This window comes from Triticum aestivum, chromosome 6B (genome assembly GCF_018294505.1).
Source record: "Triticum aestivum cultivar Chinese Spring chromosome 6B, IWGSC CS RefSeq v2.1, whole genome shotgun sequence".
Taxonomy (NCBI): domain Eukaryota; kingdom Viridiplantae; phylum Streptophyta; class Magnoliopsida; order Poales; family Poaceae; genus Triticum; species Triticum aestivum.
This window is the reverse complement of record NC_057810.1, coordinates 698,876,061-698,887,110: the sequence shown is the minus strand read 5'-3', so window position 1 is coordinate 698,887,110 and position 11,050 is coordinate 698,876,061. Positions and strand designations below refer to the sequence as shown.

Below are 11,050 nucleotides of genomic sequence, written 5' to 3'. Positions count from 1 at the left end.
CGCTAGATAGCCAATCCCCGCCGGAAAATAGCAGCGCTTCACCGCGGCAGTCCCTCCCGCGGCAGCTGGGCTTTTCCGGCCGCGGTTTAACGGCGGGTACACACCCACCGCGCGCAAGGTGTTCGGCATTTTGACTGTCTCGGCGATGGGCTCGGATGAGGAGGAAGAGCTCGCCGCGCTGCTGGAGGAGGAAGCCGCGGCCGACGTCCAGGAAGAAGAGCATCTGATGGTGCTCGCCGCCCTCGCCCAGCTGCTGGCGATCAATGAAAAGCCGCGTCGAGGTGGCTCGGCGCCGGGGCGGGTGAAAGCAAAGATCCGGCATCGTCTGCAAGGCTACTGCATGCTCTACTCCGACTACTTCGGCGATGCTCCACTTCATGGCGAGAGAACATTTCGGCGCCGTTATCGGATGAGCCGAAAGCTCTTCCTCAGGACTGTGAATTCCATCCGGGAGTTCGACAACTACTTCAAGTGCAAGATGGATTGCACTGGCGCTCTTGGATTCACCTCCATCCAGAAGTGCACGACAGTGATGAGGATGCTTGCATATGGAGCTCCCAGTGATTCACTCGACGACTATGGGCGCATGGCCGAATCCACCAGCATAGAGTGTTTCTACAAGTTCTGTCGGGCAGTGGTGGCAGTGTTTGGGCCACAATACTTGAGAAGACCCAATGCGGAAGACACTGCTCGGATCCTAGCCCAGAATGCAGCAAGAGGATTTCCTGGGATGCTTGGAAGCATCGACTGCATGCATTGGCAATGGAAGAACTGCCCATTTGGTTGGCAGGGGATGTACAAAGGCGGCAAAGGCGGTTGCAGTGTGGTGCTTGAGGCGGTACCAAACACAGGATCTCTGGATTTGGCACTCCTTCTTTGGTATGCCAGGAACTCACAATGACATCAACGTGTTGCAGTGCTCTCCTGTTTTTGCCAAGCTCGTTGAGGGTCATTCTCTTCCGGTGAACTTCGAGATCAATGGGCACCAATACAACAAGGGGTACTATCTAGCTGACGGCATCTATCCGAGATGGTCGACATTTGTAAAGACGATCTCAAACCCTGTGGCAGGAGGCAAGAACGCCTGGTTTGCGAAGGTTCAGGAGGCTTGCAGGAAGGATGTCGAGCGGGCATTTGGTGTGCTCCAATCTCGATTCGCTGTTGTTCGGTACCCCGCTCAGACCTGGTCAAAAGATCAAATGTGGGATATCATGACTTGCTGTGTCATCTTGCACAACATGATCATCGAGAGCGAGCAAGAAGACCCAGTGTTTGACACTGAACCATAATACAGGCAGGGTCCTCTAGCCGAAGTTGATCACCAGCTACCGGCAACTTGGACTGCGTATCTCAGTATGCGTCAGGAGATCCGAGACCCACAGGTGCATCATCAACTGCAGAAAGATCTGATTGAGCACCTATGGAGGCTCAAGGGGGACGCCGCGTGATGAAATACGAGTTTTTATTTGTTGAACTATATAATTTGTATTGAACTATTTGTTGTTGTAGTATTTTGTTGAAGTATTTGATTTTTCTATGATAAGGAATAATTGTGTTGATAATTGAACGCCGAGACACGGCGAAACCATGCCGAATATGGGCCTATTCTCGCCCACATGGACCGTTTATTCGCCGAAATTGGACTGCAAAGTGGGCCAATTTCGGCGGCTGGGGGCGACGGCTGGGCGCAAAACCGTCCCCAGCGCCGAGTGTATCGCCGACTCGCCCCCAGGGGGCGATTTCTATGCGTCCTGGGGGGCAACGGCTAGAGATGCCCTCATCAACGCATATATGGGTGCCCCTCCCACGTCCGTGGGTATAAATTCCTTTTCGTTATTGCATGCATGCCACGCCTTTGGTATTTACTAATACCAATTCCTTTGCATAATTCTCTCCTTCTTTGTTTTGAAGCTTTCGTTCCTATTTTATGCCCACTGGTCACACCATTTATTCGCTCCTTTCTTTATTTTATATGCCATTTAAACCGATCATTCATATTTAATTTCGCACCACAACATCCCATGAGATCTTAGCCTTGAGAGCTTGTTCTTTTTAGAGGACCACATGTTTATTTTCCAGACAACTTATGCACGTATATAAACTTGTGCAATTTGATGCAAAAAAAATCAAGATGAGACTATTTTATTGGGTAGAGAACCCAAAGTTCTAACACCAGCATAGCCCAGCTCAATTGGTTGCAACCTTCTAAACGGTGGTTGAGGTCTTGGGTTTAAGACCACATGAATCAATCAACTTTTCCGTGGCATAAACATAATTAAGGGTGGAACATAAACATAATTTTAGAAATGACTAATATGCAAGATAATATCATATTTACAATCGACACATTTTTCTGAGCGATTTTCATATATAACATGTTAAACATGAAGTTAAGATTTGAAAGATATGAATATTTTAAAAAGCACTTGAATCTGCAAAAAATAATTAAAAAGAGAATATTTGGGCTGAAATTACATTGTGCAGGCCATCTGCTAAACGACACTTGGTGAGACAGCTCTATTTTGCACCGATTGAAATTCTTGGAGAAAAGTCAGAAAAAAATGGGGAGAAGCAAGGATCAAACCGAGGTCTACAAGATGGAGATGTATCGCTCTAGCCAACCACAAGCTTTGTGTGCTTGTGTTGTGAAATGGCATATTTGTACATGAACCAAACGCAACCGGCGGTGACTTAAGAAAAAAAATCGTTTTTGCCACTTACGGGTGACATTAGTGAGTAATTTTCGTCAAGATCGAGGGTAATTTCATGACGGACGGGCAGAGACATTAGTTACTTTATGAGTAGGTATAGAAGAATTGGTCATGTTTGTTTCAAAAACCAAATATGCAAGGAAAATCATGGATGCAAATGATTATAAATGCACATCTTAAATTTAGGAAAAATTTGGATATGACAGAAATGCTCTAACATCCTCTAGTATCAAGCCACGTTGCACTACTCTCCAGTGATTATTGCTTGTACTAATCCATGCATGCGTCAGTCCAACAAACATATGGGCTAATGTCCAACAATAATCCTACACCTACAGGTAATCAACAGGAAGTTACAGACCTCCCTTCTCTTCTAATCATACCTCCGCCCCCTGATTTTCAGGGGTGGGCCGGTGCCCCCCAAATTGACCAATGAAAGAATGCCTTGTCACCCTGTAAACCACTCTCCCCTGTAATTTCCTGTAGATGTAGCATTACTCAATGTCCAACCACTAGGATGCTGCCAACACAACAAGCTAATTACTTCTAGTTTTGTTTTTGCGAATAAACTAATTACCTCTAGTTAAATGTTTAACTGTTTGTGTGCGTGTAGTGAGAGCAGCCAGGCAAGGTGGTACTAGGTAGGTGGCCCGCCGGACGTGTAAAGCCTCACCGTCCATGTATAAAAGAACTAAAGATGCAAATCCACTAAGGCGCTCTCTTCCTTCCTCCGGAAGGCACCACTTTGCCCTCAGCTGCTATATAAACGGACGTAACCTTACCTACGTACTCCATCCACCAAAACACGACAGCGCGGAGTGGAGAGTGGAGAACCAAGCCGTAGCTCCGGCGAAGCTTCAGCTACGATCGATCATCGATCGATGCCGCTGCCGCCAGAGATGCCGCTGGGTCTCCCCTTCACCGTCGACACATGGGGCCCATCCCGCCGCTACCGGCGCCACCGCTTCATCACCCACGCGCACACGGACCACATTGCCGATGCCTGGGCCGGCCCCGGGGACACCGTCTACGCCACCCAGCTCACCATGCGCCTCGCCCTCCAACGCCATCCCCAGGTTAGATACTTGCTGCGCAGCTCCCAGCTCCTGGAGCCTCGCTTAAATTCTGCTAGTTCCTGTTTGGTACGGTGTTTGTGCTGATTAATCGAGACCTCTCGTCCGGTTTGGTTGTATTAATTGTAGCTGGAGCGGGGTAAGTTTGTGGAAATGGAGGTGGGAAAGAGGTGGGTGGTGGACGACCCTGACGGCGCCTTTTCCGTCACCGCCTACGATGCCAATCACTGCGCTGGTAATCTTGAATCTAGCAAGTTCGAGCACGGCCACACCGTCTATCAAAGTCTCCTTATCAATAGAAACCTTAGATAAAAGAATAATCTGCATAAAAGAGTCATATACAAATATACAATTGAATGGAGTTAGCCGAAAATCCAATTCGGTGCCCAGGCTCATCTGCACCCGGTCAGAAAAAAAAAGTCAAAACAAATACTAATAAAATTCAAAAAAATCCAATTTTTTTTGTGTGATAGAAATTTTATACGTGAGGTTCGCTTCAAATTTCAACTTATTTGGACATATGAGCAGCTCTCAGAAAAAAAAACAATTCGGGTCAGAACAGTGTGTGAACAGTAAACTTTTTTACAAACTCTGAATTTTTCTTTTTTGCTGAGAGTTGCTCGGATGTCCAAATGTGTTAAAATTTGAAGCACACCTCACGCATAAACTTATCTACCACAAAAAAATTGGAATTTTTTGAATATTTTTAGTATTTGTTTTGATTTTTTTCGCCGGGGGATGCAGATGAGCTCGGGAGTAGAAACGCCGCACTCGTTAATGAAGTAGTACTTGTGTGTTCATATGTACAACCATTATTTTTGAGAAAAGGTGTAACCTACAATACAATTAGTTGAACACCAGGTTTTAAGGTTTATACACCGAGTTCAATCTTGTCTCCGCCACTACATACACGTAAGGTATTATAAACATGGGGTTTCATTCTAGGTAGGCTAAAGCCTAATTAAAGGTGTACAAAGCTCCACTAGCCACCCAATCAACGGTTGGTCCTTTTTACCACTTGAGTTTCATATATAATATTTGATGTTATATCCGATGAAGAAAAAAGATGTGCCTAACAAATAGGCCAATTCAAGAATTATACATGCCCCAAGTCTCGTCTGTGTATATATGAAATCTATTAGACTACATGTGTGTGAAAAGTAAGTACGCTGTGTATAGAATAGTACCCATCGTTGAAAGACTAATATGTCTGCATTAATATGAATAAAAGGAAGACCCAAAGAATCTACCTCTATCATGTATGAAGGCTCTAAATTTCAACTAAATTTCCTAAATTTTAGTAATTTTTTAGGGTACCAAAATATTTGTAAGCTTAAAATTTGGAACAGATTCAAACTATTTTAAAAGAAATATAAACTTTTCAAATTTTGTTAAAATTAATTGGATTTTGATTGAACAAAATCCATATGAACATGACTTTTTTAAAATTTTGGTGAGTTCTGGAAACTTACCATGACCAAAGTTTGAAACCTTGTCATGTATTGCCCATATATTGCATAGAAAACTGAACAAAAAACATACACACAACATCATCCAACAAACATAAATATTAAGTAATACAACTTAATAATTTTGCTATTTGTCAAAATATATTCCTCGCCAGTTGCCCTCTTCGCTTTTTATTAAGTCTATACATTGTTTCAATTTTTTATAACTGATCAAGTTTCTAGAAAAGAAAACTATCAACATATACATTAGAAAATGAGTATCATTAGATCAATTCTAAAGATAATTCCGTACTTATTTATTTAGGATGTAGTATTATATATGTTGATAATTTTTCTTACTAGCTTGGTAAAAGATGGCAAAGTATACTAAAGATAATTGTTTCATGAATTGTGTACCTGAGCAAAGAATCAAGTAAAATATGTTCTTGAAATGGGATATCACATGATAGGATTTCTGAATTTAGCCTTAACCATTCAAGTTTTCATCATCAAAATAATTACTAATAATATAAGTTTGACAAAGGAATATGACTTCTTTAAAAAATTCTAATAAACATGAGTACTCACTTATCCGACTGTCAAAGAATCAAAAAGCATGCATGCATATTTGTTAATCATGTACGCACAAAAGCTAATTCAAGAAATATACACTCTTGCTTTCTTGATGGATAAATGATTAAGAAAACTAGATGATACCTTGCGCGTTGCTGCAAAAATCGGTTGCAATATATTTCAATGATATTTAGGTTGTATTAAACATAATTATTTGGATTAATAATATATGAATAATTGCATTTGATTATTGTGTAGTTGAAAAATATTTATAGAATATACGTAACATAATAGAAAGGAAACTTTTTTTCATGCAGTTTGTGGCGGTCCTTCGATGATGCGGCATTTGTGGTCAGGTGGAATGTGTTCATGTTGAGATAAATAGAGATAGTGGAGATCAACTAATAATGTAAAACTTTTTTACATGCATGTTGAGATGGGCTTTTAATGATGCGGCATGTGTGCATGTTGAGATAAATAGAAGTAGTGAGGTTCGACTAATCAGGTATATAGGATATAGAATATGTTACATGGCATTAATAATATTTAATAAGGATGTATCTATCCTAAATTACAATAGTGTAATTCAATAAGGCTGGCCATAGTGGGGGTAACATAGCTAGTATCATGCACTTTAGACTAGCAAACATGCTTATGTAGAAGACAATTAAAGAAGAGAGAGGGTTAGAGTAACATAGGTAGATACCCTATCATAATAAATGTTATGCTACTATGTGTTATGCATGACAATAAATAAGATGAGTATGATACTATGCACTATGAAGATAGTATATCATGTGCATGATATTAATATATGATACTAGTAGCCTAAGCGCAAAATCACAATGGTGGGAAACCTCCATGGAGGTGGGTATTTTGAAAAAATCAAAAAAACATATTTTAAAGTTTCAAAAAATTGTGACAAAAATGATACATCTTAAAATGGATGTATTCTACATGTGTTTAAATTTTGAACATGAAATACATTATGGTGAGAGCTACACAAAAAAGACAAATCGCGTTTTTCAAACTGATGAACAGTACAAACACCGTTCACTATTAGAATATTTTCTCTTTTTTGTGCAGCTCGAACCATAATGTATTTCATTGTCACATTTTATACACATGTAGAAGGCATCCATATGAATGTGTACCATTTTTTTCAGAATGTTTTGAAACTCCAAAACGTAATTATTGAATTTTTAAAAATATCCACTTCCATGGAGGTCGCCCACCAAAGCTCGCACCCGTAGCCTAAGAGCCCTCTCAATGCTCCACCTTGTACATGTGCTATAAGGTTGCCAACTAAGCAAAAAATGACATGCTAGTTAAGAAGAGAGAAAGAGTAGTGTGGTGACCCATGAAGAAAAGGAGCTAAGCACGTGTATCTAGGTGGAAGCATAATTCTAAGTCTATAACTAATTAAATGCATGAAGCTATCACCCAAAAGCTTAGCACCTTTGCATTGAGGACTTAACTTGCTAAGGCATTTAGTACACTTAGCACCTCATTTTAGCACCTTTGCATTGGAACAATCACACTTATGGATCGTGCATGTGCAAATGTTTATTACCAACCATACTTATTATTAGTCATAAACATGTTCACATATTTAATAATACACGTGCTGGAAATTGAACATGGTTTGGGCTGGGCGGTTAACACTTTCTGTGTGCTATGACTCCAGGAGCGGTTATGTTGCTGTTCGAGGGTCCATTTGGTACCATACTGCACACGGGGGACTGTCGGCTCACATCACATTGTGTACGGAAATTGCTACTGAAATTGGAAGCAAATCTTTGCCCGTTGGACACTGTGTACTTGGACTTGACATTTCCCAAATTTCTCGAGTTTCCGAGCAAGGAGTCGGCGATTCAGCAGGTTTCCTTCTAGACTGAGACTTTATATATGCTTGTTGTGACTTCTTGGACTAAGAAACGACTCGCTGATTGCAGGTTATAGCTTGCATATCGAAGCATTCACGTGCACCTTTCATTTATCTCGGATGTCAAAGACTTGGCCAAGAAGAGATCTTAAAAGAGGTGTCAAGGTCATTTAGATCGAAAACTATGTTGATAAGGGACTGTACTTGGATTGTTTTAACACATTGTCACACATTGTCCCTGAAATAATCACTGATGATCCAACTAGTCGCTTCCAGGTGTGTTAATCTTTGAAATACATTCAATTTTGTTAATGCGACCTCCTATTATGTTATTTGTTTCTTCAAATTGCACCTACACACTGTCCCTCAAATAAATGAAATGACAATATCATATATACTAATAGATGATATTACGTAATGTAAATGTAGTAAGTAAACTAGTACCATGTACTATATATTATACTAACGCGTGATACTATTCATTGTAAGTGCACTATCTTCTTAACTTAGCAGGTACTGCCAGTTCAATCCAAGGAGCTAAATAAGATAGCAACCGAGAAGCTCGAAGAGGCAAGGGCTAGCGATCAGCCAGAACCTTTATTTATTCGTCCTTCAGCATGGCGGTATTCCAATGCTTATGTTCAAAACCGGAAACCCAGCCTAACAGAAGCTGAGCAGGATGGTAATGTATGGCGTGTTTGTTTCTCCAATCACTCCTCTGGTAATGAATTAGAGCCGGCACTGCAACTCCTCCAGCCTCAATGGGTCGTTTCAACCACTCCCCCAAATTTGGCGAGTGAACTGAGTTATGTAAGGAGACGCTATTTATCACACACAACACAGGGACATGCGCCATCAAGCATCTGTTTCCGCACAACATCCCTATGTCCGGTTGAGGCAGACTATGATAATTTTATTCGAGGGAAGGAAGACTATGAATATTTTATTCGAGGGATACCGTCTCAAGGGCAGAGGTAATTATGTATGGAAAATGGAATCTTTCGTGAAACTCACGAGACAAACACATTTCTCCTTGAAATGAAATTTGATTTAATTAATTGACTTCTCACTTCACTTTTTCATCATTCTCTTAAAAAATTGATGTGCATGAAGAAGCCCTAGAGTTGTGCAGATAGAAGAAACATGGGTGGACCATAGGACATTTGGACTATCAATGGGTGTGAACGGTTATATATCAAAAAATGTTATCAACATGATGTGCAAAGCTATCATGTCAGAACAGCGTGATGCACATTTCTTGAAGCATGTTTTTAATTCCGAGCTTGGAGTGAGTGCATTTATTTTCATTCATCCCCATAAGCAATTTAATTAATATGTGATGGAGGTATATTTGTCTAAAGCCGTAATATCCTGTTTTATTGAATTTTACACATTGCAACATTACATTGTTTGGTAAAAAATGTTTTTGTTTGCGTCGTGGTAGATTTGTTTTAGATTCCACTTAACCCAATTAGCTTGTTTTTACTACTTTCTCGTTCATTTTTTCACTAATTTTCTGTATTTGTGGGAGTATGTACTCCCACATTCAATAGCTCTAAAATAAACCTATTAATCATGTTTATCCTTCTTAATATACTTTGTTAATTAATATATATCATTATATATAGTGATCTTATTTTTATTTTCCACATATCTATTTTTCTCATACAGAAAATGCTTCAAGACCCCTCCACATGCCGAGAAAGCATTTCAAACTACCTACCTAAGCCCAATCAGGGATTCAAACCCAAAAACATGGATGCAGTGAGTATTACATTTATGGTGACTTTGTATAGTCATTTCTTATCATCATGTATAACTTTTTTCAATTTTTCATTGCTTCAATGCATGTACAAAACTAATCATTACGACATGACATGATCACATCTGCAGGTTTTTGTACCATTGCTAAATTGCAAGACTTGGTACCTACTTGTAGCAAATTTTTGGAAGAGACGGTTCGAGGTATTGAGTCCAATGGGGTGCACTGACAAATTGATAACACAAGCACAGTTTATTGTATGCAACTTTCGGGAAGCTTTTCATAGTGCATATCCTCAGCTCCATACCGTAATAATCAAAGACATGGATATTACCTTCCATACCATATCAAACTCACACAACGAGTTGAGTTTTACGCTCAAATATTTAATGCAATATAGCACATTTTTTCCAAATCTTCACCATTTCTCTTAAATGTTAAATGGATTATTTTACGACCTAATTTAACCATGCCCCTCCCCTTTCCTTTTCTTTATCTAATTTGTAGATCCAATAGTGGTATATTTATCATGAAGACACTAGATTTATACGATGGAGAGAAACATATCTTCTTTAACGATGTAAGTAGCCATTCCTCTCTTTTTTCATCTACCATGGTTACCTAAATATCTCCCATATAACAGTAGAGAAGTATGCATTTTTTAAATTGAGTAGGCATCATTAAAATACCAATAACTATTAGTAAATATTATTTATCCCTAATTAAATGTGTCACATACAATACTTTTTCAGATTTCATTAATAGTGGAAACATGTGGTTATGTTTACTATAATGCTTATATCTTAATTCATTGACTGCCAGTCTGACGCCAAAGGACTCCGTGAACACTTGGCATTATATTTGTTGCACCACAAGTATAATGAGATGCCCCACAGACATGTACAAGGTCTAGTGGGCCCCTAAAGTCAACCGCCCGATTGTAAAATTACGACTTCATGAAGGTGATCCAGATTATGTTTTTTACCATCTACGAGGAATGCTGCCAAGAAAGTTTATGAATGTATCATTTGAAATTGTCCACATGAAGCTAATGTTGTTCATCATGAGTTAGATTGAAGCACAAAGATCTCCACCCCATGTTTGATTGGAAAATCCACTTAATTTTATTTCACACTATGATATAACCATTATTTGAGTTAATAAAGGATGTGTTCTAGATCCAAGTTGTGAGTGATCACAAATACTATATAAGCTCTTGCACCAAAGGGCACTATGCAACATCGTTCTCATGTGTCTCCCTCCGTCTTGGTTTTGCTATTTTTCTCCTGCTCACAACCGCCCAAACTCTAATTTCTATGGGTGTTCTTCATCCACCTCGCTCGTGGTGTTGAGATATGCCACAAGAGCATGAAAACCCAGCATGAGGCAAAGAGAATTACCCAAAGACATGTTAGTGAAGCAATTTGTTGTTTTGGTATGTGAGGTATTCTTCCTGGTTATCTTTCTATTAATCTTCTTTACTATCAATAGAGGACAGTTAGTCAATAAGTGACGGTGTCACAACCCCTTCCCATCCCTCCCCGTGTCCACTCTAGAAACCAACTAACATGCGGTCCCAGCCAGAAGCTCCTATCGTT

At 39.9% G+C, this 11,050-nt stretch overlaps 1 protein-coding gene across 9 annotated transcripts; it reads left to right on the top strand.

The window, feature by feature from the left end:
* Window positions 1-3,516: 3,516 nt before the first annotated feature.
* On the top strand, window positions 3,517-10,493 carry LOC123139500 (uncharacterized). 9 transcript variants are annotated; one of them, XR_006469588.1, is made up of 10 exons: window positions 3,517-3,787; window positions 3,914-4,019; window positions 6,123-6,161; window positions 7,493-7,686; window positions 7,761-7,966; window positions 8,204-8,664; window positions 8,804-8,978; window positions 9,362-9,454; window positions 9,584-10,032; window positions 10,275-10,493. XR_006469588.1 is itself a non-coding variant. In XM_044559286.1 (6 exons), the coding sequence occupies exons 2-6, from the start codon at window positions 8,865-8,867 to the stop codon at window positions 10,374-10,376; spliced, it is 615 nt and encodes a 204-aa protein (XP_044415221.1). In that variant the 5' UTR covers window positions 7,974-8,664; window positions 8,804-8,864; the 3' UTR covers window positions 10,377-10,493. The 9 variants fall into 9 exon arrangements, 1 of the variants encoding a protein (XP_044415221.1); XR_006469591.1 differs by having other exon boundaries at window positions 6,123-6,214; window positions 8,823-8,978; XR_006469586.1 differs by having other exon boundaries at window positions 6,123-6,214.
* The last annotated feature ends 557 nt before the right edge of the window (window positions 10,494-11,050 follow it).

Coding starts and splice junctions, on each gene's coding strand:
- LOC123139500 (XM_044559286.1), top strand. CDS start 8,865: ATGGGTGTGAACGGTTATATATCAAAAAATGTTATCAACATGATGTGC. Junction 9,817..9,959: donor ATATCAAACTCACACAACGA/GTTGAGTTTTAC, acceptor TCTAATTTGTAG/ATCCAATAGTGGTATATTTA. Junction 10,033..10,274: donor AACATATCTTCTTTAACGAT/GTAAGTAGCCAT, acceptor ATTGACTGCCAG/TCTGACGCCAAAGGACTCCG.